At 34.6% G+C, this 25540-nt stretch overlaps 1 protein-coding gene across 50 annotated transcripts in view; it reads left to right on the top strand.

Annotated features, from left to right (window-relative positions):
* The window catches only part of SLCO1A2 (solute carrier organic anion transporter family member 1A2), a 118272-nt gene extending 93536 nt beyond the window's left edge, over positions 1-24736 (top strand). For all 50 annotated transcript variants that reach the window (XM_070620764.1, XM_070620786.1, XM_070620778.1 and 47 more), the window contains 7 exons: positions 1365-1529; positions 2793-2988; positions 8218-8380; positions 9330-9502; positions 15990-16054; positions 16613-16730; positions 23844-24736. In XM_070620764.1, the coding sequence (XP_070476865.1) occupies positions 1365-1529; positions 2793-2988; positions 8218-8380; positions 9330-9502; positions 15990-16054; positions 16613-16730; positions 23844-24063 (1100 nt within the window). In that variant the 3' untranslated portion in view covers positions 24064-24736. The remainder of the gene's footprint in view (positions 1-1364; positions 1530-2792; positions 2989-8217; positions 8381-9329; positions 9503-15989; positions 16055-16612; positions 16731-23843) is intronic.
* The last annotated feature ends 804 nt before the right edge of the window (positions 24737-25540 follow it).

The raw sequence follows: 25540 nt of genomic DNA, 5'->3' as shown, positions 1-25540 counted from the left end.
TAGAGTTGTCGTGTAAGGGTAAAAGGAGTTCTGGCATATATTATTATTATTACTGCTATTACTATTAGCATTATTACTGTTGACCCTACTTCTCCTACCATCCGCCATAAATTATAGTACCAATTTGCACAAAATTATTATTAACCATTTTGAATTCGCTTAAATCGCAGATGAACTTAATTTAACACCTCTTGGATCATTCGGAGCCAATTCAGAATCTTGCAAATTCTCAGAGTCGTCATGGTTATATTAACAGCTCTTCTCAAAGGGCTGATATGGACTGATAGAGGATTTTAACATAGAATATTGTTAGTGTCTGCAAGATCAATATTCAAAACTAGAAAAGAGCTTAACTTAGTATAAGACATATAGAAAAGAAATTGGAACCACTGAGACTCATCTATTAGGACAGGGATGTCAATAAACATGGGTGACTTACAAAGCTCCAAAGAGCTCTGAACACAACTTTTTACCCTGCCATGTGCTTTATTCATAAATATGAATTCTTTAATGAGAATTCATTTCTTTGCATTAAACCATGCTGAAGATAGGAAAAGGAAAAGGAAACTGTAAGTGAGAATTTGACCCCAAATAAAGGCAGTGTGAATCTAGAACGTTTGCTAAAGATGGGCCACAGATTTGGCTCTGAGCTTTGTCAGTCCACACAAACAGGGAAAAGGCTTGGTTAAATCATTTACATGGTCCCTAGTATATACCAAATAAATCAGCATCTCAGGAACTGAGACCTGGGGATCGGTATTTTTAAAAGACCCTCAGGTGGTCTCAATGTGCATCCTCTTGTGAACCTTTGGCAGAAACACCAAAACTATTGTTCTAAAGAAACAGAAAAATACCTGGTACTTGAGAAAATCTATATCTCATGAATTCCCACATATATCTTCATTTTAAATGTTCAGGAATGATAATATCAATATTTGAGTGTGAACTTCTTTATCACGTTGATTTTCTTCCAGACTTTAGAGAACAGAACAAGTATCTTTCATGCTAGATGATCTCTAGAGAAGATAAGATATTAAGAGCAGGATGAAAAGGAAATGGTGTGAACACAGACAATATTTTGGTCACGTTATATATAGCTTTTCCTTAAGACACAATAGTAATTTACTGAAGGCAAAACTATTGTGTTCTGACCCCTACCTAGTCAACTGCATCACTAGAGAGCAGAAGCTGCTAAAACAATGATATAACTCTAGCTTTCAAGAGGTAAAAGAATTAACAAACAGATGTGCATTATAAAACAGAAAAGCATAATTTGGAGGGGAGGTTGATATTTCAGAAAAAGTTAATCATAAAATGCAAAGCTGAGATAATTTGATATTGTTTCGTTCTTTTTCTTTTTTCAGATTTTTTACCCTTCTTGAAAAGTCTTTTATGCAACCCAATTTACATGCTTTTCATACTAATAAGTGTGATCCAGTTCAATGCATTTGTTAATATGATCTCCTTCATGCCGAAATATCTGGAACAACAATATGGAAAATCATCTTCGGATGCAATCTTTTTAATTGGTATGTTTGTTCTTTGCCAATTAGCAGCTCACTTTTTCCCATGAAATGGTGAACAGTGTAACGATGGGTCCAGGAAACTCCTAAATTGAAATCTGTTAGAATATTTTTGTCTCTGGTTCATTTCCCCTTTCTGCTCTCCAGTGAAATCAAGAAAAGGTAAGGAAGGGAGGAAGCCAGGCAGTCCTGGCTTTCTTCTCCTTTTTGCTCTCTCTTTAGTCAGAACGTAAATTCAAAATACTTGTGGGAATCTTGGGGAATGCACAAATTAGATACAATTTTCATATAGGCAATCCATTAATGTAAAAAGGGAGACAGGGTTACCTCGCTAGGAGTCCACATTTTACTACCGGATTTTACTTTTGGCTCCAATTCATGAATTCCATGTTCATTCTAACTTAGTTCCCTGGTCCCCCTGGTGGTTTGAGGTGTCTCTGCAGCCCATACATTCTGATTTTCCTGTGACCACACTAACCCCTACCCTGATCTTTTTACTGTTTTGAAAAGTGAATTTCCAGGCTACCTGCATCCCCACCACGTAGAGTGTTAAAATTCAGGTACCTGGGGCTCACCTCAGACATACTAAATCAGACTCTTTCGTATGGGGCACTGGAATGGATTTTTAACAAGCTGTGCCAAGAATGTAATTCCATGAGCAGACCCTGGCATTGTGAGAATGCAGTCTAGGGCTGTCTTTTCCTTTTTCTTCTTTTCTCCTTTCTTGGGGGGTTCCTTGGGGGAGGGAGAGTGCTGGTCAGTAGCAGCAAGACATAAAATTAAATACCCTTGACAATCACAGGCTCAGCAAAATGACCCTCTAAATTACCTTGAGCTGGGTCAAATTTTTAACAACCAGAGTAGGAATAAAGACCTGCAAAATCATATAAATCACAAATCATACACATAATCTCACTCCAAAGAATGGGAAGCAAAAATTACTGGTCAACTTTGACTTGTCACTCCTACCTGGATCCTAAGAAAAGGGATATAAATGTGACCTTTGCCTATATGAAATTTACAATCTACTGTAATTACTTAAATGGACAATAATGATAACAGGCTTCCAAAATATACTTCGATGTTGTGGGGCATTTTAAAATCTCTCTGTGTGTAGTATGTAACTAAGTGGGGACAAAATTAAATCAACTTTCTTCATTGTGAGTTGGACCTCAATGGTTTCTTATGTAATACATATTAGATAAAAAAGATATCATATTTTTCCTTCACTAAATCACTTTGTAAATACTATTTTACTTGCATTTACAGGTATTTATAACTTACCTCCAATATGCATTGGATATATAGTTGGTGGTTTAATTATGAAGAAGTTCAAGATTACTGTCAAACAAGCTGCCCACATAGGATGCTGGTTTTCTTTAATTGAGTATCTTCTCTATTACTTGTGTTTTCTCATGATCTGTGATAACTCTCCAGTTGCTGGCGTAACCACCTCTTATGAAGGGTATGTTGTTTTCTAACGGATGTTATACTCTTTCAACAGTTAATAACATATGTTCTCCAATGATTATCCATGACCAGATCATTTTCTAATTGGAATTAATGGCAGTAATCTGTAGTCTTTCTTCATCTTTCCTCCATCTGTCAATCATAACCCAATCCATGCAGGTTCTAGGCTTATTAAAGAGGTTGGGAACATCTCAGAAGGTTAGTGAGTTTATGAAGGTGTGTGTGTGAGTGTTTGGCTTTGTGATATCCTAGTAGATATTAAAGTGGATATCAAAGGAACTACCTATAGTTTTAGGTTGTATTAGGATATGTTATCCATATATTTTATCCTCTCATAAATGAGTCAAATTAAGAGTTGACTATACAGTCTCAATCATCTTTATATGTTTCCACAATGGGCTTAAATTTAGCCTAACTGAATCCTAATACATGGCATATTAATTCGTATGTAAATTCATATATTTCATTTGTATAATCATGTCTTATCATTTAATAGTTTTAGATTTGTATTTTGAGGTTATCTGGGTTTGTAGGCAGGCTTTACATAGTGATGTGAATTTTTAAAATTCATTTGGAGGACATATTTAGATAAGGGAGTAATCCGTTAAAATGAAATGAAGGGCATCCTAACACGTTTCCTTTAACATTTTCAAGCAATATAAGATTTGAATAATTTTAAATATAAAATCATAAAGTAATTTTGTATATTAACTGATTTGTCTTGCAAGTTCCATTTAAAATAGGTATTATTATTTCCATTTTACAGATGAAGAAATTAAGATTCAGAGGGATTAAATGACAAAGGGAGTTCATGGCAAACTTCTTCAATTTCATTAATATAGGAACACAGAATTTAAAACTGGAAAAATCTTAAAGATTATTTCCATTTCCAATTATTCCAATTCCTAGAGCAAGTGTGTAAAAAGGCAATTTATAATCTAGTCATGGAGTTAGGGCTTTAATTCAGTCTCTAGACCCCCATGCTAGTGCTCTTTCAATCACCTTACACAGAGCACAAGAAAATCCTCTGTTGCTAGACACTTTTTAAAAACCTTTTCTTCCCAGCTTTATTGAGATATAATTGACATAAGACATTGTGTAAGTTTAAGGTGTACAGCCTAATGATTTGATACACTTTATATTTTGAAATGATACATGTCTATGACCTCACATATTTACAATTTTTTGTGTGTGGTAACTTTTAAGATCTACTCTCTTAGCAACTTAAAATATACAGTCTTGTTAACTATAGTCACTATGATGCACGTTAGAGCCCCAGAACTTATTCGTCTTGTAACTTGAAGTTTGTACCCTTTGACCACCTTCACCCATTCCTCCCCACCCCCACCTCCCCAGCAACCGCCAATCTATTGTCTGTTTCTGAGTTCTGGTTTTTAGATTCCACAAACAAGTGAGATTATATAGTATTTGTCTTTCCCTTTCTGACTTATTTCATTCAGTGTAATGCCCTCAAGTTTCATCCATGTTGTCACAAATAGTAGGATTTCCTTTTTTCTATGGCTGAGTAATATTGCATTGTACGTGTATATATATATATATATATATGTCTCCATGTCTTGACTGTTGTGAATAATGCTGCAATAAAGTCGGAGGTGCAAATATCTCTTTCAGTAAGTGATGTCATTTCCTCCAAATCTATACCCACAAGTGTGATTGCTGGATCATATGGTAGTTCTATTTTTAGTTTTTGAGGAGCCTCCATACTGTTTTCCATAGTGGCTGCACCAATTTACATTCCCAGCAACAGTGTACAAGAGTTGCTACAAACTCACCAGCACTAGCCTTTTTTATAAGAACCACCCCCCACACACTTTTTCTTGTTCTTAGCTCTTTACTACGTTGCCTCATTTAATCTTTACAGAAATAGTGCTAGAATTATTTCCATTTTTTTTTTTTAAGGAAGATTGGCCATGAGGTAACATCCATTGCCAATCTTCCTCTTTTTGCTTGAGGAAGAGTGTTTCCAAGCTAACGTCTGTGCCAATCTTCCTCTATTTTATGTGGGATGCCACCACAGTGTGGCTTGACAAGCAGTGCTAGGTCTGCACCCGGGATCCGAACCCATGAACCCCAGGCCACTGAAGTGGAGAGCGCAAACTTAACAACTATGCCACTGGGCCGGCCCCATCTCCATTTTATGGAAGAGGAAACTAAGGTTCAGGGAGTAACAGTGCATGAGCAAGAGATGTCAAATTTTAATTTGGCAACTAGACTCCAGGGTCAGAGCTGTTAACCATTTTAAAACTGCTTGTCATTTCCACTGGACAAAGGTTTTGCCTTTGTTCACGATCATTAATGATTTTTCCCCCCTCTCTTTTTTTTTCCAGTTTTATTGAGGCATAATCAACTAATGAAATTGTAAGATTTTAAAGTCTGTGTTATGATGACTTGATATATGTATACATTGTGAAAGGATTTCTCCCATCTAGTTAATTAACACATCCATCACCTCACATATTTACCTGTTTGGTTTTTTTTGGTGGAAACATTTAGGTTCTACTCTCTTAGCGAGTTTCAATAATACTATAAACTGTTATCAACTATAGTCACCATTTTATACGTTACACCCTCAGGCCTTACTCTTCTTATAACTGAAGATTTGTACTCTTTTACCAACCTCTCCTTATTTCCGCCACTTCCGGGTCCTGGCAATCACTTTTTTACCCTGTTTCCACAAACTTGACTTTTTATTTAGATTTCACATATAAGTTACACCATGCAGTATTTGTACTTGTCTGGCGTCTTATTTCATTTAGCATAATGCCCTCATTTAGCATATTGTCACAAATGGCAGGATTTCCTTCTCTCTCGAGGCTGAATTGTATTCCATATTGCAGAATATATATCATATCTTCTTTATCCATTCATCCATTCATGGACACTTATGTTGTTTCTATGTCTTGGCTATTGTGAACAATGCTGCAATGAAGATGGGGGTGCAGATAGCTCTTCGATAGCTTGTTTTCATTTACTTTGGATATATACTCAGAAGTGGGATTGCTGGATCATGTGATAGTTCTATGTTCAATTTCTTGAGGAGCCTCCATACTGTTTTCCTTAGTGGCTGCACCAATTCACATTCCCCTCCACAGTGCACAAGGGTGACCTTTTCTCCTCATTCTCGCCAGCATTTATCTCTTGCTTTTTGATAATAGACATCCTAACAGGTGTAAGATGAGATCTCATTGTGGTTTTGATTTACATTTCCCTGATGATTAGTGATGTTGAACGTCTTTTCATTTACCTGTTGGCCATTTGTATGTCTTCCTTGGAAAAATGTTTATTCAGTTCCTCAGCCCATTTTTAAATCAGATTATTTGTTGTTTTTGCTCTTGAGTTGTATGAGTTCTTTATATATTTTATATATTAACCAACCCCTTATCAGATATATAGTTTAGAAATATCTTCTCCCATTCAGTAGGTTGCCTTTTCATTGTGTTGACTGTTTCCCTGGCTGTAGAGAAACTTTTAAGTTTGATATAGTCCCACTTGTTTGTCTTTGTTTTGGTTACTTGTACTTTTATTGTCAAATCCTAAAAATCATCACCAACACCAACATCATGGATCTCACTTGCTATGTTTTCTTCTAGGAGTTTTACGGTTTCAGGTCTTAAATCTAAATCTTAATCCATTTGAGTTGATTTTTGTGTATGGTGTAAGATAGGGATCCAATTTTGTTCTTTGCATGTGACTGTCCAGTTTTCCCATCATTATTTATGAAGAGACTATCCTAACCCCACTGCATATTCTTGGCTTTTTTGTTGTAAATTAATGGACCATATATGCATGGGTTTATTTCTGGGCTCTCTATTTTGTTCTGTCGATCTATGTGACCGTTTCTGTGCCAATACCATGCTGTTTTGATTACAATAGCTTGTAATACAGTTTGAAATCAGGAAGTGTGATGTCTACAGCTTTATTCTTCTTTCTCAAGGTTGCTTTGACTACCTGACTATTCAGGATCTTTTGTGGCTGCAAGATGGGCTCTATGGCTGCCCAGATTCTCTGGCCAGGCCTCCTGGATGGACGGGACTGGAGGCTAAGCTCCTCAGTTGGGCAGGGCTGCAAATTTACTTCTCTGCTCTGCTGAGGCAGTAGAACAGGCTCCACGGCCAGTATGTGTTGATTGGGGACCCAAATCTGGCAGAATTGCCAACCCAGCTACTTGACCAGACAAGGCCACTTGACCACTTGGCTCTGTAGAGCGTCAGAGCCACTAGCTGGATCTCTACTTGGGCCCTGCTGCAAGAATGCAGTCTGCCAAGATCCGAGTGCTAGTTTCTCTAGCCCCACCTCCCTTCTCCTTCTCTATCTGATACCCAGTGGAGGAGCCCTGCAGATTCTCCCTGTGATCACCATGTGGCTAGATCTAATGGGCCTCCTGGAAAGCATCCCACAATGCTGGGGGAGCTGGATGCCCACCTTGGGCTTTCTTTTTCCACTGGAGAAATCATAGGCCCAGGGGGTGCCTCTTGGTGGGTGCTATGCTGACCTGGGAGAGGGGTAATTTGGTCAGAGTGTAACTGCTCCTCTTACACTTCTAATGTGGTCCTTCTTGAACTCCACGGTCCAGGGGAGTGCTTCAGCCTCACCCCTAGGTTCCAGGATTCTTACAGTGGTGACTTGTCTATGGATAGCTGGTAATTGGTCTTCTTGTGAGGGGACTGAAGTCAGAAACAACGTATGTCACCATTTTGATCACCACTGGACACTTTTTATACTAGAAGAATGTATTTGTTTACTCAGTTAGTTATGTTTCTGGAGCTAAATGTATTGTCTACGATATAAATTGAGCTTACAGATTTTGATCTCCAAGTGAACCTTTGAGATTGTTTTTATAAAATATGATCTCTCTTGTTACTTTCCACCATATGGATCAACCACAGGGATTAGGTCATCTTTATTTTTGAGTTCTAATAATACCTGGAAAAATGCCTCCCATGTGGCAGGCCCTTGATTAATGTTTGTTTATTGGCTATTTGTTTATCTGAAATAAATCATTGAAAAAGTGGTTATGTGACCACCAAAGCAGGTATCTTTTATGCCAAGCTATAGTACCCAGGCCACACATGGATGGTTGGAAGATTTCTGTTTTTATTTTGGGGAGCAGAGGAACTATAGTTGCAAGTTGAGGTGAAAAGAAGAAAAAGAAAATGCTCTATTAGTCTTTCATTGTCCATGGCATTATTTTAAACCATTTCAGAACGCATCAAGATTTATACGTGGAAAATATCCTTACTGGCTGCAACATGAATTGCAACTGTCCAACTAAAATATGGGACCCTGTGTGTGGAGAAAATGGTTTGTCGTATATGTCGGCTTGTCTTGCTGGCTGTGAGACATCTGTCGGAACAGGAATAGACATGGTAACACATCCTCTTCTTTTTTACGGAAATTATGTGTTATGCACCTTATTGGCACTTTCTAACTATGAACTGGGCCTACATTTGATAAAAGTAAAATTAAAGATTTTCCTCAAAATCAAATTATCTTTTTTGTGGAAAAAATAAGTTACTTTCTATATGCTCACTTGATTTACCTTTTATTTCCTAGATCTTATTTCTTAAACCTTCACAGTGTCTGAGCACTGATCTTTAATTTCATAACAGTTGACATTATTACTTTGATAATTTGTTTTACAAATACTCTGGACTGAAATATTTTTATCACTGAGATAGAGTTCGCAGTTTGGGTCTCAATTATTCAGCTAATTGCATTGCTGGGGTTTGTTTCCTTTTTTTCCTGTGTATTGGTATGTACATGCTTTCGTGCTTTTCACTTTCTGACAACTTTTTAAGAAGATGGAATTATGCATGTTTTCTTGCCTAAAAAAGTCACAACACATAACGTCGATTGGTGATCAAAATAAAATATAAATTTTGATTCTTCTTAAAACCTGGAACAAATAAGAATTCAAAAAGGGTTAGCTTTGCTCTATTTTTGAAATAAACTATATTTTTTTAAACAAAGCTTTATTTGTAAATATCTAAATATTTCAACTGAGCATTCTGAAACAAATTTTGTTTGTCATACTTAGTGTTGTGGCAAATCAGCGTATGTTTTAAGAAAGCATAACTGTAGGCTGGCTGAGCTATTGCAAATTTATGCCATACAGTTAAAAAGAAATGCCATTTTTCTGAAGCCACTCTTCTGTGTTTTATTTTGTGCTATAATCCTGGGAGACAGCCTAAAGGAGGTGAGAACAAAGTGAATAAACAGTCTCCATCTTAATCTAATTGGCTATGTAGAAAATATTTGAGATCTGTGTTAAAATTTGCCTTTCTTAAATAGGGTAATATATATATTTTTTGACAGGTGTTCCAAAATTGTAGCTGCATTGGGACATCAGGAAATTCATCTGCAGTTCTTGGGCTGTGTGACAAAGGACATGACTGTTCCCTGATGCTCCAATACTTTTTAATCCTATCCATGACCAGTAGTTTCATTTATTCTTTATCCGCCATACCTGGATATATGGTTCTCCTGAGGTATGAGAATTATTTTCTGTAGATTTGTCTGTTAGATTCTCTATTAGATTCTTTTCTGGTCATTTATTAAGGGAGCTTTTCCTAAGAAAGCCACTTGGAGTCCATAGTATCTAAGAATTCATGCTCTAATATATTATTTAAGAGTTTCACTTTAGGCATTGTTGAGTTTTACAAAATTTTAAAGTTAGCAATATCAATGTTCATCTGTTGGCATTTCCCTCTGTATCTGTCCTTCCTTATTTCTTAGAGTTAAATTAGTGAACCATTCATTGTTTAACACAAGAAGAGACACGTTTATATTTTGGGGTAAACCATATGAAATAGTCATTCTGATAGGTAGAGTGACTGCCCAGCAGTCATTTCCTATGGTCCGACCTAGCCAACAGCAGAGTGTAAACCTGTCAGAAGCCCCAGTTGCACCAATTATTCTCTACAGGGCATCAGGCAGGTCATTTGGTCTTTCTGAGTTCCGTTTTTCTTTAATAACACATGGCCATAATATGGGGCCGGCTGGGTGGCTTAGTGGATAAGTTTGCATGCTCTGCTTCGGCAGCCCGGGGTTCCCAGTTTCAGATGCCGGGCACGGACCCAACACTGCTCAAAAAACCGTGCTCTGGAGGCATCTCACATAAAAGAGAGAAGATTGGCACAGATGTTAGCTCAGGGCCAGTATTCCTCACACACACACACACACACACAAAATGTGGAAATTATGAAATACATTTAAAAAATGGGCATAAGAATAAAGGCTCGACTCTCTTACACAAATTTGTGAGACATAAATGACGAAGGGCTTTCTAAAGCTAGGAAACTTCAGAACTAGAATTCAAAGTTAGGTATATCACACATGTGTCTTTCAATTACAGCATTCTTCATGCCCGGTAAACAATCTTATATGTCTAATAAACACAGTTTGCATTTTTTTTCTTTTCTTTGACTTTTATTGGAACTCAGAAGCAGAGTTAAGTTAATCATAATTCTTGGTTCATGGTACAATACCATCATATGTTGGGGTAAGGTTTCTCTCTTGTTTTACTTCATTTTTACTTTTTTTCATTCCATTTCCCCCTTCCTATCACCATAGGCACTCACATTAATGTGATATATATATGTTCTCATACATGTGTTTTCCTTTGTAAAATATTAAGAGTTTTCTGTGTATGTGTTTTTATATTCACACAGATGATGTTCTGCTATAAGTCTTGTTTTGGTTCATGAGGCACATGCATACATAAATCCACCAAGTACTGCTAGTATTTTTGAGTTATACATCACTGCATGGGAATTCCTACCTCCTTATAGTCTCACTAACACTTGGAATTATCTAACTTTCTGACTTTGACTATTCCAATGGGTGTAAAATGTTAGCTCAATTATTTTTTTTCCCTGAGGAAGATTAGCCCTGAGCTAACATCTGTGCCAATCTTCCTCCATTTTATTTATACATGGGTTGCCACCACAGAATGGCTGATGAGAGGTGTAGGTCCATGCCTGGGATCCAAACCTGTGAACCTGGGCCACTGAAGTGGAGCATGCCAAACTTAACCACTACGCCACAGGGCCGGCCCCTCAATGATGTTGTCATATGTGATTTCCTGGTTCAGTGAGTCTAAGCATCTCTGAAAACATTTTTTCTAGCTCTCTGGGCTTCTGCTTCACAATGGTTATTCATTTTCTTTGCCCATTTTCCATTATATTTCCTATGTTTTTCTTGGTGACTTTGATAACTACTGTCTAAATTATAGACATTAATGTAATATTGTTAACATGATGCAATTATCTTCTCCCAGGCTCTCAGTTTTCTTTTAATTTTTCCACAGTATCTTGTATGAAATTAAATCCTAAATTTTGTTGCACTGAAACATAATGTTCTCGCCTTAGGGTTCATGTCTTGAGGGGTGACATTTAAAAAGTGTTTCCGCATTTCTGACTTATAAAATTATTCCCCTAAATTTTATCCTACTAGCTTCACAGCTTTACCTTTTACATATAGGTCTTTAAACCATTGCAAGTCTATCTTTACATGTGGTGCAAGAGAGATGGACGTTCAGTGTTATTTTTCTTCATATAATAGTTTTCCCAACATCGTAGCATAAATAAGAGGTCCTTTCTTTGATTTGTGCTGCCACCTTTATCACATCTCAGGCTTTTAATATAACATGCATTTAATTATGTTGAAATATAATATTTTCAATCTTATTCTGTTCCACAGTTTTATTTGTCTGTTCTTATACCGGTGCCATAATGATTTTATTACTTGACATTGCATGTGTTAATATGTCACATGGTAACTCTTCCTCACCCACCCAGCACTGTCACCTCTACTCCTCCTTTATTCTTTTCTTCCAAAATTGATTTAGCTCTTGATGCGTGAATCTTTACACTCACATATGAATTTTGGTTGAGTTTATGTAGATTCTATAGATTAATTGGAGAAAATCTGACATCAAATATTTGTAAACATTAGATATCTTTCCATTTATTTAAATCTTTTATAAATACTATACACACACACACACATATATGCATACATACAAAGTGGCACCATTTACAATTACAAATATATAAGTATCCAGATACATCCATCCATCCATAGATATGTATATTTATGATTGTAAGTGGTACTATTCTCTCTTGTATTTTCTAGTTGGTTATTGTTGGTTAGAGGAATGCTGTTATCTTTTTAAAGTTTACTTTTTAATCCAGCAACTTTTCTTATTTGTTTTAACAATTTGCTGATTTTATTAGGTTTTCTCTGTAGAAATACATGCAAATATGGAGAGTTTTATCTCTTCACTTCCAAATCTTAGGCTTTTAAAATTTTTTATAACACCAACTTGGACCTCCAAAACTGTATTAAACTGGAGCGGTCATAGTGAGTTTTTTTTCTTTTTTAATCTTAGTGGAAACCATGTAACATTTTTTCATTAAGTATGATGCTTGCTGTAGTTGTTTAATATATAGTTTTCATCTAGTTTCTGAGTTTTTAATAATAAAATAGATATTAAACATTATTAAATATATTTTTATGCATCTATGAAAACATAAATACATAATTTTTCTACTCAGTACTTTAGTGTAGTGAAATAAAGTGATAGATTTTTTATGTTGAACCGTTTGCATATCTGAGAAAAACCTTACTTAATCACAATACATTTTTGGATATGATTTGATTTGTTTAAATAATACTTTATTGAAAATTGTTATTTCTATATTGATATGTAAAATAGACCTATTATTTTCTATTCTTTTCTGTTTTGGAATCATTCTAGGACCACAAAATGAATTGGTAAATTTTCTATTTTTTAATTTCTAGAATTACTTGCATTAAATATCTGTTGAAACTTTTATAAATTCACCTGTAAAACTCTTCGTACTTTGTACTCATTTGGACAGTGATATTTTATTTCCACTTATTTAGTATTAGTGTCTATGCACATTTTCTATTTCTGTCTTCACCTGTTTTTTGCTTGCTGGTTTACAAGTATTTATAATATTCCTTTGTCATTCTGATATTCTTTGATGTATCTGAAAGATTTTCCATTTTTTTCTGTGTTTTGTTTATTTACACCTTCTTTATTTTTTCTTGATCATTGTTGCCAAAGGCTTGTCTGCTTTCTTTTTCTTTTTCAAAAACTCAGTTTTTGGTTTCATTTGTCTTTATTTAATGTATTTCTGCTCTTTTTAAAAATTTTTTTGCTTTTGGACTTGCTCTGTTGTTCTTTATCCAACTATTTGAGCTTAAAACTTAGATCATTTGTTCATTTTGATTAATGTATATCAAACCATACATTTACTTCCAAGTATTGCTTTAGCTATCCCTCAACTAGTATTTTCTGTGAAGTTTATTTCTAACTATTATGCAATTTCTTTTAACATTTGCCTACCAAAGCAAAATTTATTTAGTAGTGTGTTATATAATTTTCATATCTATGAGATCTTTCTATAAATATCCTTTTATTATTATTATTTCATTTTTTTTGAGGAAGTTTAGCCCTGAGCTAACATCTGCCAGCAATCCTCCTCTTTCTGCTGAGGAAGACTGGCCTTGAGCCAACATCTGTGCCAATCTTCTATTTAATGTGGGACGCCCACCACAGCATGGCTCAACAAGTGGCACACAGGTCCACACCCGGGACTCGAACTGGTGAACCCCAGGCCACCAAAGCAGAGCGCGTGAACTTAACCACTGTGCCATCAGGATGGTCCCTATTGTTATTTCATTTTTATGTTCAGAGAACATAATCTAAAAGATATGGGGTTTTGGGAGAAATATAGAGGCTTTCTTATGGGCCTAGTGCATGGTCAATTTTTGAGTGTTCTGTGTGTTTCTGAAAAGAATGTTTAACTTCTGCGTTTTGGATATGTAGTTCCCATATCTCTTGGACTGAAGTAAATCAGTATCTAAATTTTATATAAATTTATACTGATCTTTTTGTCTGCTAAATCCTTCAGTTTTTCAGAGATGGGTGTTAAAATCTCTAGAAATTACTGATGTATTGCTCCATGTAATGTTGTCAGTTTTTTAATTTATGTATTTGGAGGCTATATTGTAGAATGAAAATGTGCCTTGGATCATTATACTTCTATTTTTAGCTGCACTTAGTTTTCTTCTTTATCTCTTAGTCATTTCTTTCAGAGAATTCTATTTTCTTTCTCACTACAATTGTAATTCTAGCTTTCTTTTCATTCATTGTTATATCTTTTTCCTTCCCTTTATTTTCAATCTTCAGTCTTTCATTTCACTTCATAGGTAATTTGGTAGGTCTGATTTTATAATCTGAGATTGATGCATTTAACCCATTTATATTTATTGTAATTATCATGACAAGCCTCTTTTTGCCATTTAATTTCATATGTTTTATTTATTTAACTTTATTTTTGCTTCCTTTTTATATTTTTATTTTTCATTGTATATATTGGATTTTCTTATGCTATTTTGAAAATTTTCTTTTTCAAGTGGTTAACCTGATTATTGAAATTCTTATGTACATTTATGTTTTGCTAACCAATTTCAAAACTTTCCAGTAATAATATCCATTCCCTAATAAGACAAGTATTAATTATGCTCTCAGCTCTCTGCACGTCTTTACTCTCTTCCTCCATCTCTTGCCAAGATCATATTGTAGAGTTTAAGACCAGGTTTTTATGGATATTCTTATGCTTTTCTCTATTTTTGTGAAATCTCCATGGATCTCCTACCATGATGGTAGAGGGACACAACATCTCTGTTACTTTGCTACTTTTAAAGAACTATTTGAATTTCCCTCTATTTGAACTATTTGAATTTTAAAGAATTATATGAATTTTCCCATAATTTGCATTCTAATTTTTCTTTCCAATTCCTGGATTCTAGAAATTGATGTTATTATCAATGCCAATTAGTGATTGAGTTTGGGTAACAGTTTAAACTGTTTACAATTTCTTAGCTATTAGGATTTCATGCCTCTGTGAGATCATAAAGTGACATATTAGAGATAGAAAAGAAAGAAAAATTCCTCAGTAAAATTTCAATGCTCTATTTTCTGTATTAAATGGAAACTAGGGGACCAAGAGAGTTATGCTAGGTCTCCTGGCTTTGCTTACTTCCTTCTGAGTAAAATCGTTAACGCTGTCTATGTGCCAGATAGATAAGGTCCAGATCGACTGTGTCTCAGTCTATGAAGTTGTAGAGGTATTTGAATCCACTAAATACTTGTGCCAAGAAGGTGATATTTTTGCTAAAAATGTATTGTATCCTTTTGTGAAGTAAGCTGCTTTTGTTTTCTCAGCTTTGAGTTAATCGGGGAAGGAGGGGGAATACAGAGGAACTCTCAAAGTGAATTCTTTGAGGAGGTAGCCATGCTGATACTGAAGTGACTGAGACACAAAAAGGGCCATTGGGGAAGTGTGGTCTTCATTTATACTTATAGGAATGTTGGACAACAGTGAAAAAGTGGGGGAATTTTTGCAGAGGATGGAGGAATCTGTCTGACTCTTGAAATAATACCAAGTCACTTAAAATATGTTTACTTTGAGGTATTTTTGTCACTTTCCTTTGAAAAATTTTATCTTTGGTCTCTTTCCTCCTTACATTTTCTTAGTAAATTCTTAGCTTTTCTGTATTTTGTTAATATAAATAATTTAAATACAGCTAGAGTTTCATTGTTCTAGTTTTAAGCTAAATGTTTGACTATTATAACCAAGAATTACTATTTCAATAAGGGGATACTAGGGTAGAAGTTTATTGATGTGAAGTATTTTCTCCTTTGATAACTTTCCGATAGAAATGAATGAGAAAAAAGTGATGTATAAAATACCAACGACCAGAAGTAGGGCTCCTATGAAGGCTACAAATGGGATAATTAGGCTGTGAATAACCAAGACTTGAGGATGCAAGAAAATTTTCTAATGCTCAGTGTGTTACTAGCACATAAACAGTCCTTTTAAGAAACTATGGTATTTTCAAAATCTGTATTTTTACTTTATTTATGAATTTGTTTTTTAGGTGTATCAAGCCTGAAGAGAAGTCTCTTGGTGTAGGATTACATACATTTTGCACAAGAGTATTTGGTAAAAAGTTATTTTTCCCAACATCGTATCAGACTATTATCAAATTCTAAGTAAATGAAACCACTCTTTCAGAGTGACAGTCTAGCAAATATTCCTTCTGCTTGTAAACGGCACTTTGTAATTAGTTTGAGAATGAAGTACAAGAAGAGATGGAGAACTTCCCTCTTTTACTTGAAAAAGACCCATCTCACCTTAATTCCACTTTTCGTCTATTATAAGATTTGAAAAGGAAATGAACGGGAAATGCTTTGTTAAAATAAAATGTACATGTGATTGGCCCAAAACATTGCCAAAAAAATATAATCATTAGTTCAATGTTTTTTCCTAGCAATAATTTTTGGGTTGCATTTATCCATCAGATTAGTTATCCTCTATAATCTAGAAACTTTACAGTAAAACTAACTTCTGGTTTCTAAAAATAAAATTTAAAGCATTAGATTTATATTTTGTGAAACTTTATTCATTCTACTAACAGAGAAAATTGAAATGTTTCCAAACAAAACCATGTTCTTAATTCTTACCTTGTTGATGGATTTTTTCCTTTCCTTTTCGTTGTAGCTGGGATTCCTGCACCTATATATTTTGGAGCTTTAGTGGACTCCACATGTTTACATTGGGGAACTTTGAAATGTGGTGAGTCAGGGGCATGCAGGATATATGATTCCACCAACTTCAGGTAAAGATAATAATGTTTTAAAAAATTGCTTTCTAAGCGTAGTCTGTGCAAAAAAATGGCACCATTTCTGTCTAACAATTTCTTTATCAAGTGACTAGATTACTTTTGGCTTTGTTTCCAAAAGAGATACTAATACTGTATCTCCATTCACTATTTATATACTAGAATTTTATTTCCTCAATATTTTCAAACTACTTAATAAATATAAGCATGAAGACTTCCTTAACCTAGCTTTGCAAAATGTTGTTAAATTGATTGCCATCAGTACATTGAAAGTAATAGCTATACATAAGCTACCTATCTAAATTGCATTACTCTCTAAAGTATCTCCCTTTTTTCCTGCATCATCTCAGCATCTTACTAGACTGAATTCTTACTTCCTTTCACCATCCACCTCCGATCTTCAAAATTATATTTGTTCTCCCACATTAAATGTCACTGACACAATATTCTTCATGTCTCTTAAAGGCTTACTTTTTCTTAATATAGATCTGACTTTGAACAAAACTCATTTGGTAATCATAACCTGTTTTTGAACAAAACTTGTCCATTTTTCTCTTTCTATCTTCATGTTCTTTTTCATTAGGAGACCTGAATTTTGTTTAAATTTGTATTAACTTGTCATGGGGCAATAAGAAAAAACTCTTTCATTTACTAAAGAACAATTTAATATTGCAGGGGCTGGCCCGGTGGCATAGCGGTTATGTTTGCATGCTCCACTTTGTTGGCCTAGGGTTCATGGGTTTGGATCCAGGGCGTGGACCTACACACCACTCATCAAGCCATGCTGTTGTGGTGTCCTTCATAAAAACTAGAGGAAGATTGGCACAGATGTTAGCTCAAGGACAATCTCCCTCAAGCAAAAACGGATCGGCAATGGATGTTAGCTTGGGCCAATCTTCTTCACCAAAAAAACAAAAACAAAAACAAACCCAATTTAGCATTGTTTAAAACATTCTAAAGTCTTATCTTGATTATTAAAAAGATATATATCCAGAACTTTGAAGAGAGCAGACAACATAAGAGTCATGTTTTCATCAGCTCCTCTTTCCCCTAAAGTTTCACAGGGGCAATGTGAAGGTAGGACCAGGAACATATGTATGTGCAGTGGATTTGCATCACAGTAGAACAATCCTGAGGACCACTAGTGTAGGTTGGCCTCATCCTGCTGCTTGAATTCCTGCTGATAATAGCCTTAATTAAATACTAGTCCAGGCAAAATAATTATATTTGGTACCATCCTCTGTCAGTAAGATTAATTAGAGTGGTTGATGAAGTGTACTCATGAGAAAATTCACTGGAAGCTAATATAGCGTAGAAACAAGAGGTTGATATTGTTGGTAGACAATTCTCCATGGGTTCCTTGAACTTCTACATATCTTGTTAGCAGAACCTTCTTTTCTGGACTATCTTTTCAAAGGACTGTTTGAATAGTAAATGACCTTGGAAGATCTAGATGATGTTTCCCTCTGGTGCAGAGTTTGCTGTCCAGGATGATATCCCTCTGGGGTAAAGGTTGGCAAACTTGCTTGCAATCCATTTAAAAGACTGAGATTTTCTAAACTCAAGATTTCTTAGCTGTGACCTAAACACACTGTGTGCACAACAGCTACCTGGGTCTTCCTCTGTGTCACCCCTTTGGGACTTGAGGGTTAAGGAAAACCAACCTGAACATGAAGCTTGTGCTGATTGCTGTACTGTGAGTAAAAAAACTCATTTATCTCTGACCCAGGAGTCTTGTATCTTCTATCAGCATCCATTCAACTATGACAGACTAACCTGTTAGCTTAAAATCCAGGTAAAATCTAGGACCCTTTTACCATTCTTGAGAATGAAAATACTGATTAACTTTAAATTTTGCCAAAAATGTAAGGATGGTTACTTACATTTATTCCAATCTAATAGAAAGGGAGAAAAGAATTATGGAAAATTCAGTGGAAGTAAGAAATAGGAAAATAACAGCACACAAAATAAGTTGAAAAAATAAGCCTAAATATATCAAGTTTCACAATAAATGTAAACCAATTAAACTTACCTCTTAAAAGACAGTGACTTTCATATTGGAGCTTTCAAAATTTCAGCTATGTGTTGTTTACAAGAGACAGACTAAAAAATATAATGCAAAGAAAGGTCGAAGATAAAGGTCAGAAAAGATATACCGGGCAGGTATTAAATCAAGCTTCTGTGGTTATATTAATGATTGTAAGACAAGCTAGAATTTAAAGAGAAAAGGATTAAGAGTTAAAGAAGGATATTACTTATTAATAAAAGAAACACTTTACCAAGAATATATAACAATCATGAACCCATATAAATTTATCAACATAACCTAAAATATATATAACAAAAATTCACAAAATTATGAGAAGTCTACAGAGTGGAAAATTTCAGCACACTTCCCTAACAAATATAAAATACAGACAAAAGAATTAGTGAGGATACAGAAAATTTGAACCACCAAATTGTAAAAGAGTTATCTAATAGATGTATAGCAATTTTTTTTTAACACAACCAACAGAATATATATTCTTCTCCAGCCTATAATAAACATTTATAACAATTGGCCAGGCCGTATGCCACAAAGAAAGCTTTAAAAAATGCAAAGTGTTAATACCATATAACCTATTTCATGTCCACAATGCAATGGAATTAGGAATCTATGATAAAATATTGCCCCAGCCACACATGTTTGGAATTACCCATGGATCAAAGAATAAATTATAGTAAAAATAATTAAGTAACTAGAACCTGGTGTTAATGAAAGCACTGAGTAGGAAAACTTATGAGACGAAGCCAAACCAGTACTCAAAGGAATATTTAGAACTTTAAATGTACACATGTTTTTTTAAAAGACTGAAAATTTACAAACTGAGAATTTAGAAAAAGAACAACATAGTGACTTCAAATAAAGTAGAACAATCTGATGAATGATTCAATAAGTTACATATTGATTTATTTTCTATCTCAAACAAGAACAATAGATATGATCCATTTTTAAAATTCCAAAGGGCCATTTCTAGTTTCAAAGACAATATGAACATCATCCTGGACATCCAGTTTTCCTGAACTAGGAATTGAACAAAACCAATGGAGAAACAAAGCTGAATTCAAAGGCTGAATGCAAAGGCTTTAAGCCTAGAAACGGGCAGTGGTTTCTGGGATATCAGCTTCCAAAGGGAAAATACAGTACTCATAGGTTCAGATTCAATGCTTTAGTCTTAATGTGGAGTAGAACACCCTTAGACTGGGTTGAGTAGTGTCTCTCAAAATTTCATGTCCACCTATAACCTCAGAATAGTTCTTTATTTTGGAGTAGGATCTTTGCAAATGGAATTAGTTAAATTAAGCTAAAATGAGGTCATACTGGATTAGAATGGGCCCCAAATCCAATCATTGGTGTCCTTATAAGAAGAGGCAAGGAGACCTAGAAGACACAGACATGCAGGGAGAAAGCCACGTGGTGATAGAAAGAGAGATCGCAGTGACGCATCTGCAAACCAAGGAATGCTAAGGATTGCTGAAAATTACCAGCAGCTAGGAAGAATTGAGGAGGGATTCTTTCCTGGAGCCTTCAGAGGAAGAGTGGCCCTGCCAACACCTTGATGTCAGATTTCTAGGCTCCAGGACTGTGAGAGAATGTATTTCTTTTGTGTTAAGCCTTCAAATTTGTGGTGGATTGTAGGAAACTAATACAAATCTCATTGTAAAAGAGATTTAAAAAATGTTTTGCACATCATTGCTGTGTTAGTAAGGAGGGAATAAGACACAGACATATCCAAGAACTAGACCAAGTGATCTGCCCCCTCTGTGACTATTCCCAGTGTCACTATGAAAAATCACCCTTATAAGATAAGAACTAGATCTGGCCAAAGGGCCTGGGAGAACAGGGAAAAGTGAGGCAAAATTATTAGATTTAGAGGAACAAATATACAGAGCAAGAGAAGAAAACCAAAACAACTAACAACAAAAACAAGACACTCTGCAAACTAAAACTTAACAGCACATGAACAAATCCAATGGTAAAAAAAGATAAGCACATAAATTACCAATTGAGCTATGACTTCATTTCAAATTAAACTTAATTTAATGTAAGAGTCTAACAAGACTTTACAATAAGTATGCTTAATTAGCTCAATAGAATTAAAAATAGTAAATGAATGACATGATATCTATTAAAAATGAACAAGAAATTATGAAAAAAATTCAGAAATAAGAATATCAAAAAGAACTCTTGGAAATATTAGAGATTAAATGTATAGCATTGAGATAATAAAAGGATCCTAAATATGTAATAAATTTCAAGTCAACATAGTTCAAAAGAGAGTTGGTGAACTGGAAGAGAGTACAGAACAATTTATCTAGAATGTAAATCAATGATCTGAACTGATTAAACAGAAATGAACTGGGTCAGCCCTGGTGGCCTAGTGGTTAAGTTCTGCATGCTCAGCCTCAGCAGCCTGGTTTCAGACCTACACCACTTTTCTGTCAGTGTCCGTGCTGTGGCAGTGGCTCACATACAAAAAGAGGAAGACAGGCAGTGGATGTTAGCTCAGGGTTAATTTTCCACAGCAAAAAAAAAAGAAAGAAAGAAAGAAAGAAAGAAAAGAAATGAACTACCTAAGTAATACTAAAGACCAAGTAACAAAACATATAACTCAGAAAATTTCTAGAAAAGAAAATGGAGGAAATGGCAGAGATAAATTAAAGAATTAATGCCTCAGAATTTCCTCAAACTTGAGACAGACATGAATTTTCAGATCAAAAGTGTGCTTCAAATGCCTCCTAGAATAAATATGAATACATATATCAGAATAAAATGAAAAACCTTCAAGGTAAAGAAAAAAAACGTTCAAGTTACCCACAGAAATAAACGGGTGGCTTACCCAGGAATGACAATTAGGTCAATAGTAGATAGGTCATCGGCAACACTGGATCCTAATATCTGTATAATCCTTGTTGCTTTGGGTTTGGGTTGAAACAAAAACACAGACCATAGAGCAAGAAATGGAAAATGTGACTACATATAAAACAAATAGGGAGCATGAGGAGCTCTCATTCATTGCTGGTAATGAATAAAGACTATTGAAGAGCACTTTTGGACAATATCTGCTAAGTTGCATACTCCAATACCCTTAGACATGTTTTAGAGGAACTCTTGCTCACATGTAAAAGGAGGTTTGTTGCAATATTGTTAATATTAGAAAAAATTTGAACAGCACAAGTGTCCAAAAAGAAACTGTATTAGTAAGTTGTGGTGTGTTCACACATTGGAATGTGGTGCAATATTTAAAAATAAGTGAAATAGAACTACATGTATAAACACAGTCTTAAAATGGTGGGCTAATACAGAAATTTTCAGAATAAAACATAGTATTATACCAATTATTTAAAATGTAAAAACATATAGTTGTATATATTGTTAAGGTATTCATACACACTTTCTAAAATTTCAAAAATAAACTACAAATAGAAGTCATAAAATTCAACATAGTGTTAGATCTGGGATGGGTTGGAAGGTAATAGGATCATAATGGTGCACATAGGACTTAGATGTATTAGTATCTTCTTCTAAATTGGTCTGAAACAAAAATGCCAAATTTTAATCATTTAAAAAACTTAGATGGGGAGTACAAACATGTTTGTTAAAATTTTTTTTCCTGTATTCTTGAAATGTTTCATGATAAGAGACAATTTTAGAAGTAGGAAGATGAAACTAAAAAGCAGAAATTAATAAATACACTATAAATTATAAAGGTAATCAAAAAAATGAAAAGCTGTGTTTTTGAGAAGATTAAAATATAATAATAACAATATAGTCAAGCACTTCATAGCAATGTTTCAGTCAATGATTGACCACTTAGAGGATGATGGTCCCATAATATTAGTACCAAAAAGCCTGGGTGTCTAGTGGGCCACACCATCTAGGTTTGTTTAAGTACACTCTGTGATGTTTGCACAATAAGGAAATTGCCTAAAGACGCAGTTCTCAGGATGCATCCCCGTCGTTAAGTGATGCATGACTGTAATCTGGAAAAGCCAGTCAAGAAAGGAGGCACTTATAAACACTATTAAGAATGAAAAAGGGAACACAGTACAGATACTTAGGGATTCTAGATATAACAATTTGGAAACATTAAACAGTTTTCTGGACAAATATATATTACCAAATTTTAATACATAGAAAACATGAATTTTTTAAACTATTTAAAAATATGTATCAGTCAAAAATTCTCATCTTCCAAAGGCACGAAGTCTGGATGATTTTAAAGTGAGTTTTACAAACCTTCAATGAACTGACGATTCCTGTATTATACAAATTATTCCAAGAAATGGAACAAGAGGGAAAATGTCCCAATTCATTTTACAAAGCTAGTACAATCTTGATATTCGCATTAGACAAGTTCAATACAAGGGAAAAAGTATAGGCTGATTTCACTTATAAATGTACAGGCAAAAATTCTAAATAAAAAATTAACAAATTGAATTCAATAATGTATAAAAACTTAAGATTTATTTTAGGCATGCAAATTTGGTGCAATGTCAGAACAATCTATTAATGTAATACACCCTGTTAACACAATAAAGGGGGAAAAATCTTGGATATTTTGCTAACTATATGCAGGAAAATGATTTGGTGATATTTTATGCAGGTATAACTAAAGCTTTGAACAAACTCAGAAGAGAAGAGAAGAGGACTTGTTTAACTTGATTAATGTCATCTAAAAACCCACAAGAATAAATATCATAGTTAAAGATGGTTATTTGGAAGCCTTTGTATTAAATACTGGAATAAAACTGCTATCACTGTCAGCATTAAACTTAAGTTCCAGGTTCTCTTCAATGTAAAAATAACATAAAAATAGTCACAAAAGATTAGAAAAGAAGGAAACAAATTTGGGTTTTCTGAATGAAAAAATTCCAAAAAAAATTGTAACGAATTTTAGAATTAATAAGTGAGTTCAGCAAAGTTGCTTATATAAGATCAACAGGTGAAACAATTAGCTGTTGTTCTTATGGGAATAAAATATTAATAATTAAAGATATGCAAAACTAATTTGTACCCACCACGCTGTCTATGTAAGATTTAATATATTTTAACATTTTTTTTGCTAGGTATATTTACCTTGGATTGCCAGCAGCACTAAGAGGCTCAAGCTATATTCCAGCCTTTTTGATCTTGGCTATTTTGAGGAAGCGTCGCCTACCTGGGGAAGAAGCCTCTTCAGGAACTGTGCTTGTAGAGGCGAAGGTTACGGGGAAGGAAAATGAGTGCAAAGATAGGCACCAAAATTCCAAAGTTTCAAATAATGATGAATGGAAAACTAAACTGTAAGGCTCTATTTTCTCATGCTTCTCAGAGTTGGAGAACACACTACAACTTGTCTTTAAAATCAATAGAGGTACTACAGGTAACTTTTTTCTTGTCTTTAAGAACCTCAAACAGTTTTTCTACTCAAGATAAAAAAAAGTTTCACTGATGGTATTTCTGAGGCATCAATGATCTCAATGTCCCTTGAGATCTGCCTCAGAGGGACATTATAACAACTCTCAAACCAGGATATTAAAGACAGCTTTATTTTTATGGGAAAACAGCCATTTCTCTTTTAACTCATGCTAAATAAGGGTATATTTCCCACATCTCCTTTTCCAAATGATTCCAAAACTTTCCTATTATGAAAATCTATTTAATTCCATTGAATTTCTCCTTTGATATTGGGGTTATTTAGAGACAAAATTCTCATCCTGCTTATGTGAACATTTAAGTATTTTATTCAAATTTATCACTTCCAGGTGAAAGAAGCCTACGTGTTCTATTCTATTTAGGAATTGTTATTTAACTCTTCCTATTCATTCCAGACATGACTGTTTCAAAATAGATTGCTCATTGATATGCCATCACTTGCTCTCAGTTCTTTCCCTGCTTTATTACTCATGTCATATATTTGCTCATTTTGTTCAGAGTACTGACAAACTTAATTAGGTTATTAAAAATCATGTAGAAAAGATCGCTGGAATTTTTTTTCAGCAATTCAAACCTGGCGACTAAGCTCTCTCTTAAAAACAAGTGTCCGGACCGGTGGCATGGTGGTTAGGTTTGCGCACTCTACTTTGGCAGCCCGAGGCTCCTGGGCATGGACCTACACACTGCTCATCAAGCCACATTGTGATGGCATTCCACATATAAAATAGAGGAAGACTGGCACAAATGTTAGCTCAGGGCCAATCATCCTCACCAAAAATAAATAAATAAATAAATAAGTAAAAACAAGTGTCTGAGTCAAAGGATGAAAGGATAATATTAAAAAAAATTGGTCCTTAGAGGCTGTTTTTAATATTTATGCCTTCCGTGGTGTCCCAAGTTAGAAGACAAGCACTAATTTTCCATAAATCATCTCAAAGGGTGAAGCTTTTAAAAAGCAGCTTCCATTATGAAACTGAAGTTAATAAAATTCAGGATGCACATTTAAAACTAAATCTACTCATTTGTTATTTTGTAGCTTATGTATGCAATAAAAGAATGAAAGGGTTTTAGAGGTACAAGAGGCCTTACAGATAATCTGGAATTTGTGGTTTAAGAGAGTAGGATGAACAGCCATGTTTATCTACTCCTTATTCTCTCTCTTTATTCTCTCCACTGGAATGACAGTCAATACCTAAAAAAAATTACATAAATCCCTAACGATGAGGACAATGCAAGAAGGGAGGATGGGAGAAGTGAGTGTCAATATACTACAGTTATTTATATGTAACATAAATGCAATGGGAATGTCTACAGGGTAGTACATAGCGGAATAAGCTGTAATCGAGAA

This window comes from Equus przewalskii, chromosome 5 (assembly GCF_037783145.1).
Source record: "Equus przewalskii isolate Varuska chromosome 5, EquPr2, whole genome shotgun sequence".
Taxonomy (NCBI): domain Eukaryota; kingdom Metazoa; phylum Chordata; class Mammalia; order Perissodactyla; family Equidae; genus Equus; species Equus przewalskii.
Note: the sequence above shows the minus strand (reverse complement) of the source record. Positions and strands in the feature narration are given on the sequence as shown.